This window comes from Malaclemys terrapin, chromosome 2, assembly GCF_027887155.1.
Source record: "Malaclemys terrapin pileata isolate rMalTer1 chromosome 2, rMalTer1.hap1, whole genome shotgun sequence".
Classification (NCBI taxonomy): domain Eukaryota; kingdom Metazoa; phylum Chordata; order Testudines; family Emydidae; genus Malaclemys; species Malaclemys terrapin.
In genome coordinates this window covers 268,444,158-268,463,907 of record NC_071506.1, presented here as the reverse complement: position 1 = coordinate 268,463,907, position 19,750 = coordinate 268,444,158, and the positions used below count along the sequence as shown (strand labels likewise).

The 19,750-nt window shown below is 38.5% G+C and overlaps 1 protein-coding gene across 2 annotated transcripts in view; it reads left to right on the top strand.

Moving 5' to 3' along the window:
• The window catches only part of RBM33 (RNA binding motif protein 33), a 155,578-nt gene that overhangs the window by 73,101 nt on the left and 62,727 nt on the right, over nt 1-19,750 (top strand). For both annotated transcript variants that reach the window (XM_054021129.1, XM_054021127.1), the window contains exons 11-13: nt 16,531-16,699; nt 17,502-17,833; nt 19,083-19,358. In XM_054021129.1, coding sequence (XP_053877104.1) covers nt 16,531-16,699; nt 17,502-17,833; nt 19,083-19,358 — 777 coding nt within the window. The remainder of the gene's footprint in view (nt 1-16,530; nt 16,700-17,501; nt 17,834-19,082; nt 19,359-19,750) is intronic.

The following is a 19,750-nucleotide window of genomic DNA, read 5'->3' as shown; positions in this document are numbered from 1 at the left end:
TTAAGCAAATGTGTTTGACACAATTGGCTAAAAAGTATTTGTTCTCTAGCAAGAACTTTAGCTTTGTGCTGAAGTAACAACCTGTGGCGCAGACTGTTTCCCCATCACACTGCTTGGTTCCATCAAGCTGCTAATGGCAGCTGGTATGCTCCATCTGAGAATAGGGGACAATGGCCAGTGGGTACCTATAGTTACAGATGCACTGACTGACCCTTCTCTTTCGCTGTACTGGTCAAACTTATTTAACTCTGAAGCACAAGGTGTGTGGGGACCTCCTTAGTTGGATCTTGGAGTCATGTCCTCTCTCCACAGGCAGACCTGCACTAATTTCATTATATTTAGGGCCTTTTGTTCCCATGGGGTTAAAGTAAGGAGGCAGAGTTTGAGCCTTAGACACTTATTCATAGATTATAGGACTGGAAGGGACCTCGAGAAGTCATTGAGTCCAGTCCCCTGCCCGCATGGCAGGACCAAATACTGTCTAGACCATCCCTGATAGACATTTATCTAACCTACTCTTAAATATCTCCAGAGACGGAGATTCCACAACCTCCCTAGGCAATTTGTTCCAGTGTTTAACCACCCTGACAGTTAGGAACTTTTTCCTAATGTCCAACCTAGACCTCCCTTGGTGGAGAGGGTCCTCTAGAATGGAGAGGAAAGGATTGTGGGTAAGAAGTAGTAACTGAGGCATCTCTTTACACCACCTCTTTGGTGAATCTTTGCTTTTTTGATCCCGTTTAGATATACCCTTAGTGGCCCCTGGATGCACCACCAGTCATTTTAATTTGAGATCCAGAAACTTTATTCTTTGATAAAACACTTGTGTACAGAGCAGAATTCAAATCTACCAAATTAAATAATTCTTATAAATGCTCTGTTTTATTCAATATAAAAAGATTTTTAATAGACGAAAAAGTCCTCATGCGTTCATGAACAACTTTCCACGTTTCATAGTTATTTCCTCTTTCTGGTATCTATCCATTTGTATCCCTTTCTATTTAAATAGCCTTGATTTCTATTTCTCTGATTGTATTTTTCTTACAAAAATAACCATCATTATTAAATATTCTTTCTATTTTCTGATTGCAGTATGCTTCCATATATCTCCATTGCATCAGCTCTTTTTAAAAATTTCAGTATGTAAGATTAGTTTTGGTTCTGGCATTGAACCCTTCATTGTAAACTTCTTGCTAAAAAAAAGTTTCTTAAAGCAGTATCTTAAAATATACGTCAGAATATAATTGTGTGTGTTATTTGTGGAAGTCTTTAAAATAGCTGTTTAAATTACTTTTCACACATTTCAGATAACTTAAGGTAGTGACGCATTTTTAAACTATTAATGTTTTATCTCTCTCTTTTACCGTTCATTTGCCACTTGTCTTACATTTTGAGGTCTGAGGCAAACACTGTCTAGGATTGCTAGGGCAATGCCTCAGGTATAAACACTACTATGATACGAACAATAAATGTTGCTACTAATGTTAAAAATTCTAAGTAGCATTATAAAGGGGAGTACAGGCTGAACTTGTGGTCCAAAACGGAAACCAAAGTTTTAGCAAATTTAGTAGCAGAACTGATTTTTTCGTTATTATACGAAAGCATTTTTTGTTATGTAAAAATATCTTTCCTTTAGTGGATCCTAGACACTGCAACATTTTAGGGGAATGAGGCAAAATGAAATTGTTTTCATTGTACTGGAAAGTACAAAAAGCAAATTGAATTACATGTCATTTTCAAAATTATTTCAGATTTAATAATGAGGTGGTATAAAAGTAAGGAAATTGGGGGTTTTAAAAACCTAGTATCTAAAGTTTTTGGCTCACATTAACAAGTGTGTTACTCTTAATTCATGTCTTGCAATTTACATCGTCAGAGCAGTCTGTCATTTCTGAATGGTATTCAGTGATGGGTGGTGATTAACTATTACATGTTTTGTAATAGCATTTGTTTAGGAAGTAAATTACTGATGGAAATGAAAGAACACTTGTGAAAACAAGTCTACTGAAGTACTTTCTCAAAATTATTCTGCTTTAGTTATGGCTTTACTATAATAACAGTAACAGTAAATGAAATTTTCACTGGATTACTGTGTAGCAACAGCAGATCACAGGTAGTGTAAAAAGCATTTTGTTTCCATTTAACAGTATACATGGTATCAGGTGGTGTTGATTGACATTTCTTGGATAGTGCTTTATATGGCATTTCATGCAAATCATGTTTGAATGAGACTGCTGCATCAAATTACATTTCTTTCAGATTATAGCCCTTGCAGATGTGAGACTGAGCTTTGTTCAACATCTACCAAAACGCTTTCGTTTTGAACATTTACTGTTTTCACAACTGGTCTGCAAAGCCCTGTAATTACAGCACTTAAGATAGTGAAGGAATGATGGGCATTTTCTCTTATCAGATCTATAAGTAGTAGCAAGCAGATGCAGCATGAGATCCCTCCAGCTGTCAAATATTGTCAGGCTGGCATAGAGGGAATGCAGTTTAAAATGCAGGTGACATAATACCCAACATCCTCCATTTGCTAGTAGGCTTCTGATTAATCACGATTACCATACATTATCATACCATCAAATTTAATCATATCAGTGAATTCCCATCTGCAAGAGGAGCAGCAGCAGCTAAACATGATGGTAACAGCTATTAAATAAGAGAGGAATACATGGTTTCTAAAATGCAGTAACCCTTTAACTTGTCATACTATCTCCACGGTGCACATGCTCCATAGATGTTAAAATCAAACAAACAGAGAACTCATACATTTATATTTTATGGTACTTGCCATATTTGGTTTCTTTGCTAACTGCTATTTCAGACTTGTGAGCATCCTGAGTTGTGGAATTAAAGATACGTAGAATATTTTTTTAAAGTTTTTTTTCCTGCATTAATGAAATCTTAGATTTTTCAATAGTTTCATTTTTTATTATCTAACTACTTAAAAGTTGCTAAAAAAACAATCTGAATGAATGCAATTTTAACTTTTCTGTAAGTCGTCTTGTGAGAAAAATACAAATTCTCTAGAGGGGAAACCAGCACAAATTATTAAACATAACTATATAGCAATTAATTAGAGGCCAATAAGGAAACTCTGATGGCAAAAGTCAAGACCCCTTCCTCCTCCCATAAGGAAATCCAGTGAACATGTTTCACACCATTGTATACAGGAAACAGTTGTATGAATGAATTCTGTCCTACAACAAACTGGATCTGCATCTGAGAGATTAATAGAGTCTGAGTGCAGAAAGGCAGATGGGTCCCAAACCTGGAAATACATGTGTGCATAACATTATGCACACACATAGTACCAGTGCGTTCAGTGGGAGAGCTCTCACATATAAAATTACTCAGATTACTCCTGGGGGGATTCTGCATGACTGCACACCTGGAGAACTCCTCTTCTCCCCTCCACCACCCTCCCCGCCCCCGCGCAGAATTTTTGTGCTTCCCTGCAGAAAACGGCAGGGAAGCCACGGGGTGTGTGTGTGTGGTGGGGTGGGAGGAGAGACACTGCCATGGGTGCAGTTTTTTTGGGGGGGTTGCCCCCTCTAAAGAGGGGGCACACAGGGTTACATGGCACTTTTCTGCAAGCACAGAGCTGCCCAATTGAAGGAGGCTGCATCTTTGCTCTGCTGGCTCTGCAACTGAATGCCGCCTCCTGGGTGCTATTGCCAGTCGAGCTCCCCATCTGTGTGCTGGGAGCCTTCCTGTTTTCTGTGCAACCGTGAGTGCTGGCAGTGGGGCTGGGTAAGGGGGTGTGAGGGAAATGAGGAAAGGGGGTGGATACCTGGTGCGCCTGGCACAGAGTGACAGGGCCCAGGGATGTTTCTGGGGTAGGCCTAGCCCTTGCACTGTGTCTGGGTCAGGTGCAGCCTCACTGCCAACTCCTTGTACCGAGGCAGGTGGGAGCTTCAGGGTGATCTCCCACCTCAATGCAGCCAGCTGTGCTCCCCACTGCCATGCTGTCGCCACATTTATTTATTGACCTAAAAATTTGCAGAATTCTGCAGAATTTTACAAATATTTTGTACAGAATTTTTTATTTTTTTGGCGCAGAATTCCCTCAGGGGTATCAGATGCAAGTATTGATAGGGTCAGGGCTATGTAAATCACTTTCAAAATCTAGTTTCTCTGCAGAAATATAAACCAGGAATCATGTAATTTAACAACTGTATAGCAAAGTCTTAAATGTTGTTTACTGACATATCTCCTAGTCTAAGTCAGCTGTGTCAGTAATAGTAGTAGTTTGTAAAGCTGCTTTTAGTTTGGGTTTTGTTTTTTGGTGGAAATAAAACATACTTCTTTTCATTTTTAAAAAGATATGATCACTCCAATGTTTGTTTTGCTTTGAGGTTCTCAAATTCCTTTTATATTAGTTACAAGAATATCCCTTTGCACCACCCCAGGCTGGAATAAAATGTAGAAATCCTGAATTTCTTGTATTCATGATCTGATTAGTGCTAGTCTTTTTCAGAATTCTCACTGGTAACTTGCGGGACCACTAAGACACACCAGGTCATAAACATTGTTAATAGTCTTCCCAATTAATAGTCTCTAATATAAGGAAGAAGAAATGCTCTTAATGAAGCTTAATCTCAATAGTCCTGAAACAGAGGATTTTCTAAAATGTGCTTTTCTTATTCACATGTTTGGGGACGCTGATCAGTCTGAGATTTCTAATACATTGTAAATTTCCCAGCACATCAATCTTCAAAAAGATCTTTACTGTCCTTAAGCAAAGTGGTTGCTGGGTTCTCTATTGCCAATGGGAAATTTTCTAGTCTGCCACCCTAAATTTAACTGCTATTTTGTACCAGTCCTCCAGATTCTGTTGTGTGCACTATTCCTACGTTATATTGAATCTTCAATTAAACATTTCAGTGGTAGTGGTAATGGCCATCTTTAACTTTCTTATGCAAGACCCTAGAGGAGAGACTTGTAAACCAAAGATGAAATTGAAGTTGAAGCTGCAGAAGACTCATTAGTTTTAAAACTAAACAGCTATACTTTTAAAAAACATTTTGTCACGTTAGGGTTTCTAATCTCATCTGAGATATTTAGGGTTGCACCTCTCTTCCTGCAGATAACAGAGGCTGCTCAGGTTTGTTCATGAGGTTTCATCACTTTGCTATGCCCTTTCCCTGCTAACTGTAAATACTCTTTTTCCAGCCATGCATACAGAGTAGTGAGCGCTCAGCTTTCAAGAATCATTGTTACCATCATGGTTTTAAAGCAGGAGTTTGGGACAAAAGTGAGCAGTATTTCTTGCCTTATTTACCTAAATATCCTAACCTGAAATTCCTCCGTAACTCTCCTTGCCTTGCACAGATCTTCCACCCTCTCAGCCTATATAAGAGCATGGATGGAATTTTTACTGATGTAAAGATAAAGAAACCAGGTGTTATAGCTCTTCTGGATTTTCCAACAGGATGGCTCGGACTTGGGCCTATACCTCCCAATGTGATTTCTCATGTCTTAGCATTATAAAGTGTCAAACATATATTCCACATCTAGTGGATCACCTAATATTATTCAAAGTTCCTTTAGTTTTGACTTAATTTGGACAGACATTCCCAACTTATTTTCCCATCCTGGATCTGCGTATAGTCCTACAGCTCCCACAGCCCTTCTGTTTGAACTAATTTTCTATTTCCTGAGACAGTTTGAATAGAGCTAACCACTGTTATGATTTTTTTAACAGACTCCTGAGTGATCTGATTCTGTTGAAAGTAGTTATACATTCAATATCACATGAATCTGTTTATTACTGTAAACTATTATTGTCCTACTTTTGATAAAGGCATATAAAGGCTTAAATAAAAGGCATAGTTTAAGTATGTATTTAATTAGAGAAAATAATTATGCCAGTCAGTGGGCTATTTTCCCCTCAATGCAAACGCATCACTGTAATAAGCATTAAATGGAAGTTATTGGGCAGATTAGGTCCCAAATTTAGGTGTTTAAAATAGTATTAGAATGCGTATATTATTTTTCAATTTCAGTGAATCATTCCTCATCCTAAAAACATTGTGCCTAGTAAATGAGAACCAAGTGAAATTGATTAGAAGTGTACCTCTTAAAAGCATACAGTGGTGTGTATAAATTCTACATTAAAATCTTTTATAATGCACTCAAGGTATATAAAATGTGTCTAGTTATCCACGACAATAAGTGCTTTCTCCTAAAAGGTAGGCATTTTAGGAAAGCTTTTTGAAAAGTCTGATGACTGCTGAAATAAGAGGATTAACATCTTGTGACAGATGGCTATAGTTTTAATTGTGTCATAGGTTATAGCGGTCATTATTCTTTGCATTAAACCATATAATAAGAATTAACTGAGTGGCCCTGCTTAACTGTCAATGGGGTTCTCATAGCTCTTTGCATTTTAAGTGAGATTAATAAATGAAAACATGTTGTAGAGCCAGGGTATAATTTATTGAAAGATTCATGAAGTTTCAATGACATTGTTAAGGTATTTAATTAGTCTCGTGAAAAAAGTATAGAGTGACCCTTTTTGGGAAGCTGATAAGTCATATAATAGCTGTTAGATCCTCTTTATTCCTTGCTTTATAAGATTAACTTTGTGCTAAGCAATTTATGCTAAGTTTTCTCTTTTATTGGTAACCAAAGTTATTGGTGCTTCTTGAATAGATTATTCCAGATAACATCATGTAATTAACAAGAGATGCAGAAAAGTAAAAGTACAATTTGTGTAAGAATTGTATGAGAGAATGTTAATTTCTTAACTAGGAAGGATATTTAAGGGGATAAAAAGGAAAGCAAAATAGTGCAATTCTTTGAAAGGATTAAAGTAACCTTATCTCATATTCTTTCAGAAGGAGGATTGCCTGAGTGTGTGAAAGTCATGTTCAATGAGCTATTCACAACTCTAATGAATTGTAGACACAACTTGGCATTGCAATTTTTGCAAAAGTGATTGATAGCATGCAAGTTGTGCCTTAGATATATTGAATAATGGAAGTCAGTATAATGGGAAATTGCATAACCAGCATAGCATGTAAGACTGTAGAAAGAAATATTTGTCTGTGGAGCCATAATTTGTAGTATGAGGGGAAAAGTGATGGAGGAGTGGATGGGGGCTTCTTTTTGTGGGGGATGAGGGTGTCAGGTAAACTTAACACACAATATTTCTGAGATTTCTAAAATTCAGCCATGAACAGTTAAATACAAAGTTAATTTTAAACATAGTTTATTTCAGGAATTTGCCTGTCACCATGGAAGCAGGGCAAATTTTACATGTTATTTTTTAGGTATCTATCCACTGCCACTTTCCTAACTTTTCAGAGTAGAACTGCACTTTCAAGTGCTCTGGGATAAATGGCATGCGAGAGTTCAATATCTATTGTTTTTCAAAGATTTCCAGAACAAGTTAATTCAGTTTAAAATTTGTAAAGATTTTTTTTAAATTAACAGTCTGCATTCCCAACATGGAGTCTGGAAGTCGTCATGTTTCCATTTTCTGAGAGATTGTATAGTGGGGACACGCAAATAAGGAAATGTGACGACCGTTGTCTGTTCCCCTCCAGACTTGCAACTCCCTTTGGAAAGCTCATAAGACCTGAGCAGTGGGAATGAGTCTCTAACATCATGCCTTCAAAGAAGGAAATTAATTACCCTCTCAGTTCTCTTGATATATTCTCATTACTGTTAGTTGGGGTGCTAGTCTAGCACTTTAGCAGGGACATTGCCAATCCTTACCAACCTTCACGGAAAAATACACTCTTAAATGCAGACCTTACGTGGTAGTACTGGGCTTGCCTACAGCGATCCTTTGTCACACAAGCTGCACGTTTGAACACATTTGTCTGTCATCTTTCTATTTATAAATGGAATATTTTGAGCAGTAAAGATCATAATAGAACATGAATTGCTCCGTTCACCTCAGTACTATCTTTGTAAGTAGGCTTAAATACAGCAAAACATTCATTTTGGAGTATTCTATTGGGATTATAAACTTCTCTGTTAATAAGTAAAAGAAATTAATCCTTTAAAAATATTAATGTGTAAATTTACATTGTAAGAGCTTTGAGGCAGATATACCCTCTTTGTATTTCTGCAAAGCACTATGTAATTTACAGTTCTTTATAAATTAATAATCAGTTGTGTACTCTGTTTGCCTTCTTTGACCTTAGCCTTCCATGATGTAGTGGGGTAATTTATTATTATGTAATCAACCTTATTTCAAAGAGCCAATTCTATCCTAAGTTATGTTAGTACAACGCATGAACTTCAGTGAAGTTCACATCCAGGCAACTGAGCAATATTTAGCCCAGTATAAACAGTGATATCCACAAACTGAATGGTAAATAGCTTTTCACTAGCGTAGTATCACCCTTTTTTCAGTTCCGACCTTGGAGTCTCCAAAAAAAAAAAAAAACAAGCGAATCAGTTCTCTAAATCTAGCTACGTAACGTTTTAGAAAAAAAAAAAAAAAGCTAATACCAACACTTTTTCTCTGTTAGGGAAAATGAGCAATAAGAATTCAGTCCCACTGTACATTCATAATTGAGTCAGTCCTGCTCTCTTCTAATGAGCCTGCATTTGCTTTGGCTCTGTCCTGTAGAGTTGCAGATTTCAAATCCCAAATGATAGGGTTTGTCTGCTTATGGGTAGTAAGAAGTTTGGAGCCTCCAGTCCCTTCTCGTTGAAGTTCTACTTACCTTTAAACTCCGACAATAGGAAGAGTACAAGAAGTACCATAACTAGAAAATGGTTTTCCTGGCTTTTGTACTATCAAACCCTAAAGCCAGTAGAGCTTAAAAATGATGTAGCATTTAAATCAAACCACTGCAGAAATAGAGAAGCCTCTCTGAGATTTTTCACCTTGCTACCTTTTTTCCCCCCCACTTCAAGTGAGTGGTGCTGGTGACTAGTTGGTGTTAGTCCTAGATTTTGGAATAGTTCAGGAAGCTTTACTTTCTAGGTTAGTTTATCATCTTCCATCTAGTGGAATATTTGTCTTGTGTAACGTTTCATTGAAATATATAGTACAGATGGATACAGTATGGTTGTAGTAAAAAATGACCAATCCCATGGCAAATTGTTGCCAAAACTTCTTGTGCCTGTTAAGTCATGACATGCATCATAAACATTCAATATTGTACATTCTTATTACATTACGAAATCAATGATGAAACTAGTATTCCCCATTGTTGATGGAAAGGACTCCTCCAAGTACCATCGACCCATCTTTCTTCCCACATCGCACTGTAGGTCCTGCATTACAGCTGCCTTCTTTCTGGGATGGAAGTCAGGAAGTTAGTTTTGTGTAGCCATTTATTTCTGCTGTTGCAGTCCAGTCCAGGTTGGTCGCTGGAGGATGACAGTGAGACACTTACTCCTTTTCTTTCCTCAATTTAAGGACAGATCTCAGCCTTGAGATTAAGGGATTTGACCTCTATTACCTTGCCTGACAACACTAGCTTGTATGAGCCTCTTTCATTTAGTTGAGAACCAGTTACCTTTTTTTTTTAAGTATTCAAGGTTGTAAGATTAATTGAAGTGCTTCTACGGAATCAACGTACTGATTACTCATGCAAAGTAATGGGTCAAAATAAATTGTTTTTTGCAAAAAGACATCTTAGTTGACATGTTTACTCACTATTTTGCTGTAATTTGAAACTGGGCAGATATAAAACCATGAAAAATGGAAGTAACTACTGTGCATATCAAGATTTATTATGCATCTGTGTTACTGTATGCTTATTTTGGCAAAAATATGCCATTATGAAAACTGGCTGCTGCACCTGCTCTGTTCATTTTTAAAGTTAAATAACTGCATGTTCTGCTTTTATTTTTGTTTGCCAAATATCAATGGCAGTTGGCGGTATTAGAGAGTTGCTGACTTTAGAGGTTAGTATTGTGATGAGTCATTAAAGTAATAATTCAGCGCTGGCATTCTAGTCTGTAAATTTAAGACTAAACTGCAGTTTTTCTAAATATATTTAAATGCAGGTTTGACCTTTATCTTTCAGAAATGTATGTAATGTGCATCTATCAGTAAAATAGTAAGTCTAATATTACTGTACCTTATTTCTCCATTAAAGCAACTGCAATGAAGTTTCATTCAAAGGTGCCATTGTGATTTTGGTGCTTAAGAGTTTACAATGTTTTATATGAATGAGAAATTTAATGATCTCACAGGCAAATAAATCCGTATCTCAACTGATTTGACTCGGCTCATCAGTACCTCAAACGCAGTGCAAAAACAAACAAAAACTGGAAAAAAATTCAATCTACATGTATGCGCATTGTCTGAGAATTTAAATTAATGGAAGTCAAAAAATAAATGATAGCACTGGATAAAATTTGTAAAATTAAAAACTTGGAAAGTTGTACAGCACATATCCTGCTCACAATACAAATTAATATTTAATAGAATTGTATTGAAACTGCTGAATCTATACAAATCTATAAAATTACACATGATTACTATGTAATTTAGGCACAGTAGTAAATTCTTCCTCCAGTTTTTAGTAAAAGTCAAATCAAACCCTGCTTAAAAATCATAGGGGCCCGATCCTGTTTCCATTGACATTTGGTAGAACAGAATCATGCCCATAGTTTGTCCTTACAGGAATAAATGTTACTATCCTTGAAAAATCTTCGTCCTTCACATTTCTTTTCTATGAATAACAAATCTATTTATAATTGACTTTGCATGACTTGTCCTTCATATTATCAGCCTAACAGTAAGTGGTAGTTCATGTAGTTTTTCACTGGCTACTCAAAATAACCAGTAAAAACCTTTAAAACATGTAAGTGGCAAAATGTACTCACCGCAACTGTTTGTAGTGGGTCTTTGTCCAGTTGACCAAATGAAAAGGAGTGGCTTTCCCTTTAAGGGCTCCCTGTACAACTGGTGGTAGAGAGGGAGGAAGGGGAAAGTTTACCCCCTGTAGGAGCGGGAAGCGGCTAGACTAGGTATCTGGGAGGAGCGAGCATTGCCCTTCCAGCTGCTCAGAAAGAAGAGGGGTGTTGATACCCTGTGCAGTCCCAGAGGAACCCTCTTTTACCTGGACTGAGCTGGCAGCATCCACCCTTCCAGCCATGATAACTGAAAGAGGATGGGGCTCCTTCATGATCTGCTGTGAGCATTATGCTAGTTGCCTCTTCTTTTTCCTTGGGGACTAGGAAGGAATTTTTCCCTTACCACTGGATTGGCTGAGGGTGTGGGTGTGGGACCCAGTGGGGTAGGGCAGGGGAGTAAAGTTATAAGGTTGCAACTTAGATTTGCGCATTTTGTTTTATTTTGCTTGGTGACTTACTTTGTTCTGTCTGTTACTACTTGGAACCACTTAAATCCTATTTTCTGTATTTAATAAAATTACTTTTTATTTAGTAATTTACTCAGAGTATGTATTAACACCTGGGGGAGCAAACAACTGTGCATATCTCTCTATCCGTGTTATAGAGGGCGAACAATTTATGAGTTTGCCCTGCATAAGCTTTATGCAGGATAAAACGGATTTATTTGGGTTTAGACCCCATTGGGAGTTGGGCATCTGAGTGCTAAAGACAAGCACACTTCTGTGAGCTGTTTTCAGGTAAACTTGCAGCTTTGGGACAAGTGATTCAGACCCTGGGTCTGTGTTGGAGCAGACGGGAGTGTCTGGCTCAGCAAGACAGGGTGCTGGAGTCCTTAGCTGGCAGGGAAAAACAGGAGCAGGGGTAGTCTTGGTACATTGGGTGGCAGCTCCCAAGGGGGTTTCTGTGATCCAGCCCGTCACAGTGGCATATAAAATATGCAAAACTTGTGGCAGATGTCCAGTGCAGGTACTCATTATGGAAGGGATGTGATTATTGGATCAAATGGATTGGAAAAGGATTTGAAGGGAAAGCATCCCTTACGGGAGCTGAGGAAGGAGGGTTTGGGGCTCCTACATGTGATACAGTGGGAAGCCAAACTGCTTCGTTTTATAGCCCCCTTAGTCTTCTTAGGAGGGTAGGGTGACAGTTCTTGGCAATTGGATGGCAGGGGCCATGTTGGGGGTTATGAGGAAATGATAACCTTCACTATGCAATTTATTGCTAGGTACTCCCAAATACTTTAAGTGAATGATGTTGCAGCGTAATTAAACCACATCCATTGCCTCCTTGTTGCCTTATGGCTTGACTGGACTGGACTGCAGTTAGATATTTCCTGCTGTCGGGTGGGATGGATTAACAAGGACTAATGCTTAAATAATACATCTTAATGTCTGAATAGACAGTATCCAGTGTTACTTTACTGATGTATATTCTACATCAGTGATTTAGATAATGTCATAGAGAGTACACTTATAAAGTTTGCAGATGCTACAAAGCAGGGAGGGGATGCAAGTTCTTTGGAAGATAGGATTAAAATTCAAAATGATCTGGACAAACTGGAGAAATGGTCTGAAGTACATAGGATGAAATTCAATAAGGACAAATGCAAAGTACTCCACTTAGGAAGGAACAATCAATTGCAAACATACAAAATGGGAAAGACTGTCTAGGAAGGAGTACTGCAGAAAGGGATCTGGGGGTCATAGTGTATCACAAGCTAAATATGAGTCAACAGTGTAACACAGTTGCAAAACAAGCAAACATTCTCGTATGTATTAGCAGGAGTGTTGTAAGCAGGACAAGAGAAGTTCACCTCTACCCCAGTATAACGCGACCCTGATATAACATATATCCACTAATTTGGATATAATGCGGTAAAGCAGCGCTTCGGGGGTGCAGGGCTGCGTGCTCCGGCGGATCAAAACAAGTTCGATATAACACGGTTTCACCTATAACGCGGTAAGATTTTTTTTTTGGCTCCCAAGGACAGCGTTATATCAGAGTAGAGGTAATTCTTTCACTTGTACTGTGCGTTGATTAGGCCGCAACTGGAGTATTGTGTCCAGTTCTGGGTGCCACATTTCAGGAAAGATGTGGACAAATTGGACAAAGTCCAGAGAAGAGCAACAAAAATGATTAAAGGTCTAGAAAACATGACCTATAAGGGAAGATTAAAAAAACCTGTGTTTGTTTAGTCTGGAAAAGAAGACAGAGGGGACATACCTTTTCAAGTACATAAAAGGTTGTTACCAGGAGGAGGGAGAAAAATTGTTCTCTTTAACCTCTGAGAATAGGACAAGAAGTAATGGGCTTAAATTGCAGCAAGAGCGATTTAGGTTGGACATCTGGAAAAACTTTGTCAGGATGGCTAAGCACTGGAATAAATTGCCTCGGGAGGTTGTGGAATCTCCATTATTGGAGATTTTTAAGAGCAGGTTAGGCGAACACCTGTCAGGGATGATCTAGATAATACATAGTCCTGCCATGCGTGCAGGGAACTGGACTAATTGACCTCTCAAGGTCCCTTCCAGTCCTATGATTCTATGCCTGCCTCATTTATTGTAGAAGTGGAAAGGTGTGTGGTGAATGAGACAGGGCATTGCAGTAAGAAAAAGGACCGTCTCATAACTAAGGCAGTTGACTGATGCATTGGAGAGTTGGATGCTATCCCTGCTTCTACCACGGAGCTCCTGTGTGATGCTGGACAGATCTGTTAAACTTTTTGTGACAGCAGGGGGGAGGGGGGCACTAATTGTGGTGTTCATTTTCTGGTACCTGAGTTGAGACCTAGGGATTGATTTGCAGAACTGAAGACTATGGGAGCAGTACTTTGAACATATTAAGTGCTATGAGATGCTGAATGCTCTGAAAAATCAAGGCCTTGGTGTTTAGAATTGGGCACCCAAAATTTGGTGGATACTTTTCATCTTAGTCTTTTTGTGCCTCAGTTCTCCATCTGTAAAATAGGGATCATAATGCCTCTTCACCTTATAGGGGAATTGTGAAAATAAATTGTTTGTGAAGCTCTGATACGCTAGAAAACTCCATGAGGAAATTAATAATTCTGCCTTAAGAACAGGGCTTGAAGAGTGTGCAATAAATACAGACTTGGGCTACACATTGAACAATGAGAAGACAAAATAGTGAATCCTGTGCAATGAGGCTTGGGTCCTGTGGAATAAATAGTATGTTATGTTATTAAAGACCAGCATAGTTCATGCATACATGTGGATAGAATTAAGGTTGCATTGACAACTGTAAATCTGGAATTTTCTACCTTTGAAGTACTTGACTTTGCAACCTAAATAACTTTTTTTACCAGTTGTTTTTATATGCAGTTTGCTAGGTTTTTAAAAAGGGAAAACAGTTTCTCTTGTGTGCAGCTGTAATAATTTCCCAATCATGCATTATCAGCAGGGTTTGAACCTGAATCTTTGGCTCTGCAACACACACTGCTACCACTTGAGTGACAGGCCTTAATTACATTGGCTAGCAGTAGCAGAAGTGTGTTTTTGTGGGGGTGAGGTGTGCTACCAACACCATGTGTGCTGGGTAAAGTAGGTGGTCGGGGGAGCCCTGCCTGGATCTGTTTTCCCATCTCCTTTCCAGGAACTGTGGGGCTCCTGTCCCATGTGTAGCCCCAGAGGAGGAGGAGATGAGAAACTGGTACCATGTGCCAGGTCTAGAAAAGGAGTTTGGTCAGATGGGGTAGCCTGGGTTGGTGTGCTCGCCTCCTCCCCCACTCTACTACAGGTGCTCTGGCAGCTCCTGGGTGTTCCTAGTACAGTGTATGGTGATGGTGCTTAGGTGGTAGCACAGGCCTAACTCTTCAGAATGGTCAGTTGTCATATTGGCAGGCTGCCAGAATTTTCCTGCACAAGTGAGAGAGAGGCAATATTTAATAGTAACATTCAACTAAACCTGAATGGAATTTCCTGGGACAAGAAAAGTCACTTCTCTAGCCCGAGGCTTTTTCCTTACTGAATTTCAACGGCTGGCTGCTTACAATGGAGGTATTAAGATGTTTCAAGAAAAGGTCCCAAGAATATTTTATAATGGAAAATGTTAGGCAGTTTAAATAGAGAAGCCACTATCAGCTCTTCCTATAAATTTTTACATGTGTCGTGAAGACTTTCATGCTTGAGTTTGAAATAATACCTCTCCTCTAAATGAAGTAGCCACTGGAGACTGGATGGTTCAGGAGACTGATAATGGGATATAGAACCTTTAATCTGTAGGGTTGCTAAGTCCAGTCTAGTGCAGGGTAGGAGTGACCAAAAGTAGTTATGTCTGACAGCTGTTTAGTGATGTAAAATGAGTGATTGCAGCCCTGCTCTTAGTGGAAAGGTGTTAATTGCTCAAAAACCTCAATTTTAGCACTCTCAGCAGAGAGGCCAGAAGTTTTATGGGCATGGAGACTCAACTGTTCTTAAAATTGATGACCAGCATAGTAAAAATTGCCCAACTTGCTTAAATGATATTCTTGAATTATGGTTAGCTCTGTGACACCTACCTTTTCCCATGCGCACGTGCACACACTAGGATGAGTGGTAGGGTGGAGGCCTTGGCACATGTTTCTTCTGGAAGTATGCTAGATTTGGAATTTGGTAAACTTCCAAGTGCCATTTTAAGATCTATGTTGTGTTCTTTCAGACTTTTAACGTTCTCTTACTTAACTTTGAAAGGGAGTGTCTCTTCTTGAATCTGTTTATTTTGAAGGGCTTTTTTTTTTTGCTTAATGTGGTTCTAATTGTTGGTGAATACCAGGAGCACGTGTAATACATCGCTAATTTCTAAATGCATATTAGTTTGAAAACAAGGATGTACTGAGATGACATTGATTATCTTTCTGACTTTTTCATGCATGCTTATCATGAATATGGTATCTGTTTCCTTGTGAATGTACTGATAGATGGGAGACTGCCTCACATTTTCAGTGGATGGTATCAATTTTTAAAATTGTCAAACATTTCCATATAAAAGCAAATAATGATAGTGGTAGTATGAATTACTGAATTAAATCTGAATTATTCTGCGTGCTCCTGATTGTGCAATAACAGTACATTAAGCCAGTGTTTAAAGGCTTATTTAAATTTTTTTTTAAAAAATCAAGAAAAGACAGATTCTGTGTAAATTTTTCATATGCCTTTTGAAATGCTTCAGATGCTTAAGTATTTAAGTTTTATGTGAATTGGTAGAAATGTTAGTTCCTGTTATTTATTGAAAGATGATTGCTCTAATTTTCTGGATGTCACAAATTGATTTTTTTTTTCCTTTTTGAAGTAAAGCTGCTTCATTTCTGTAGCTTAGGTTGTTCTAAATAGATGGCAAAGAATAGCATGGTTTAAGAAGATAAATGTCAGGAACGTTTTCTAAAGTAGACATTCAGACTTTTGGATTAATGGGAAAGAAGGTCAATAATTGCATGGATTTCAATAAGCTTGAAAAGAAATGGCATTCCTGTGGTGCTACAATGACTATTAAAACGCTGTGAAATCATTTCAAGATCCTGTTCTCAGCTTCAGTGTCTGATCCATTGTGCAAGAATGACTCAGTAGGGCTGCCAACCTTGTACATATTACAGGAGATAATTGATAAGTCAACTGGTTTTTTTAAGAGTATTTTTAATAGACTATGGATGAATTTCTTAAAGATGGACTTAGTTTTGCTGATTTTTGTTTTATTAAACAGGGCCCTCCAGATTTTCAGCAGCACCCTCCTGGACCAGTTCCTACCAACTTCACCCAAGCCCCAAGAATCCCTCTACAGGACCAGTGGAGAGGCCCACCTCCACCACCTATGCCTCCTCCTCCTCCGCCTCCTCCTCCTCCCCAGGAAAGAGACCCTTTCTTCATGGGAGGTATATAATTTTTATTTTAGATTATTATACAGGGTGACCTTTTTCATTTCAAATATACTATTTGAATATTCTTCCTTTTCACACAGTATCCCCTTCTCATATGTGTGGATAGATTAATTCATAGATCTGAAGATCAGAAGGGACCATTATGATTTAGTGTGATCCTGTATTTTTGTCATCTCTCAAAAAGCAACCAAATAACATTTTTAGTTTGTTACAGTTCAGATATTAAATATCAACACCATTCCTCCATTCATCTGTGGTCGTTCCCCCATTAACAGTTGTATCTATCTGGAATATTTGGTGCCCTACAAATTTAACTTTCTATGAATTCTGTGCAATCTTTCAGTTAATGTTAGTTACAACACAACAAACATGGTGTCAAGTAAAATACAAACATGGAATAAAGTGGCTTGACTAGGTCTTTGCGTGGATTGAAAGGGTGTTAGTTTTGTTCAGATTGTCAGTGCTTGCATTTCTCTAGTCCTAATTGCTGCTTGGAGTTAGGTGCTTTTGCAGTAGAAATAATAAAAATAACTATTAATGCCAGCTAGTTATCAAATTGTCCTCTTTCTCCCAAGGGTCTGCATCTTCCATTCTAAGGTGGCTCTTAGCACAAGCAAGAGGAGTATCTCTCATATAACCTTGCGGAGCTGCTCTTCAACTAAAATAGTTTGTAGTTATTCCTCAATCAAATTATCAAGTTACTCTCCTGAAGCTGAAAATATGGCAGGACTGTATTTAAAACACATTTGTATTCATGAGGAGGTTGTCACTTAATTAAATGTTTTGATTTCAACAGATCCAAGATTCCCAAGTCATCATATGTTCGAGCAACGGAGTCCCCCACCTCCACCCCCTCCCCCACTCCTTAACAGTACCCATCCTGTCCCTAACCAGAATCCTCTGCCTTTCAATCAACCTGGACCAGGATATAATCAGCAAGGGCAGCAACCAGTATTTCCCAGAGACAGACCAGTAAGACCAAACATCCAGCCTCAGAATCCTGCCGGAATTCTTCACTTCAGCCAACCAGGTTCAGCAAATCCACGGCCTTTCATGCAACCCAGACAACAATTCTTACAAAACCCAGGACAGCCATTTCTAGCAACACATACACAGCCCAATATGCAGGTATTAATCAATACTAAAAGGGACTTATAAGCACTATTTAGAACTTTTGCATTTAGAAAGCTATATTGCGATCATTACGTTCAGCTCATAGCAGCGATCTAACCAAAATACCTAAGTCTTGTTTGATATTACACTTAAATCTACTTCATATTTGTATTGCCTATCAATGTTAGAGAAGCTGATTTTCATCACCATATTAACAACTCAGTTATGAAACTTACACCAATGTATATTTCAAAAGTGAAATTATTAAAATTGCTGTGATTTCTGCTCAACTGCTTACAGCTAATGAAATTAGAAAAGTTCTTAATGACATATTTTGTTCACCCACGGTTCCTTAAATTAATTTACTCCAGGAGAAATATGAAAGTATTGTATTGTTCAAAATGTGTGTTTACAGAGAGAAGTGTATGTATACAAAATAGACATTGCTGGGTTATTTCACCTCTTGTCACAGGTCTTGGGTGCCCTCTGCTGATAAAAATGAGCTGTGTGTTTTAGGGGACTAGCAGTGAGAGAGAAATCAGTATGGCTTCTTAAAAATTAGTTTTTCTTTTAAACTGTTTGTTAAAGTAGACAAATGGTTTGTATGACCATGAAAAATATTATGCAAAGGCCCTTGAATTTCGGGGGGAGGGAGGGTGGTTGTTATAGATTCATGATGCATACACTGTGGATTTCTTCTTAAGAGTAAATATCATATTGTATAAAAAGCAACAGAGTCCTGTGGCATCTTGTAGACTACCAGATATATTGGAGCATAAGCTTTCATGGGTCTGACGAAGTGGGTATTCACCCATGAAAGCTTATGCTCCAATACATCTGTTCCAAGTCTATAACATGCCACAGGACTCTTTGTTGCTTTTTACAGATCCAGACTAACACGGATACTCCTCTGATATTATATTCTAATAATTCTTAGAAGCAAGTAGGACAATTAGACTTATTTATTGTAGTCTCATTAATATCATTATTTGAGATTTTTTTCACATTAAGAAGTTGAGCTAAAATCTAAGTACAAATGTTCAGTGACCAAGTGATATCATTACCCTTTACGGCAATCAACAGTCCTCGTTTACCGCAAATACTGTTGCCCCAGGAAAGCCTATATTTCTAGAGCTCCTTACTTACCAGCCAAAATATTGTTGCCATACAAGAACAAATCTGATTGCTTAAGGAGCTTATTTTCCTTAGGATTGAAAAAAATGTGTAGAATGTCTTTTTTTTTTTTTCTTTTTAAAATGTAAAGGGTCCCTTGCACCCTCCTCTACCGCCTCAGCCTCACCATCAGCAACAACAACACCAGCACCACCAGCAGCAGCACCAACAGCAGCAGCAGCAGCACCAGCAGCATCATCAGCATCCGCATCAACATCAGCATCACCATCATCTTGCTGGTCCACCACAGCCTTTGATTCCCATTACCCAGCCACAGTTCAGACCTCATTTGCAGACTTCACAGCAACAGGCAAATAACAATAGAATGCAATGTCAACAGCGGCAGGGTCCAATGAATCCAAGACATGTAAGTACCAGTAAATACTGGCATACATCAGTGTTCCCTCATTTTGTGTGTGTGTGTGTGTGTGTGTGACGATTGTGTATCTGAGCTCAAGTTTAAAACCTTTGAGCATAGGCTCTCCCAAGGACAGAACAAGGAGCAATGGTCTCAAGTTGCAGTGGGGGAGGTCCAGGTTGGATATTAGGAAACACTATTTCACTAGGAGGATGGTGAAGCACTGGAATGCGTTACCTAGGGAGGTGGTGGAGTCTCCTTCCTTGGAGGTTTTTAAGGCCCGGCTTGACAAAGACCTGGCTGGGATGATTTAGTTGGGAATTGGTCCTGCTTTGAGCAGGGGGTTGGACTAGATGACCTCTTGAGGTCCCTTCCAACCCTGATATTCTATGATTCACTCC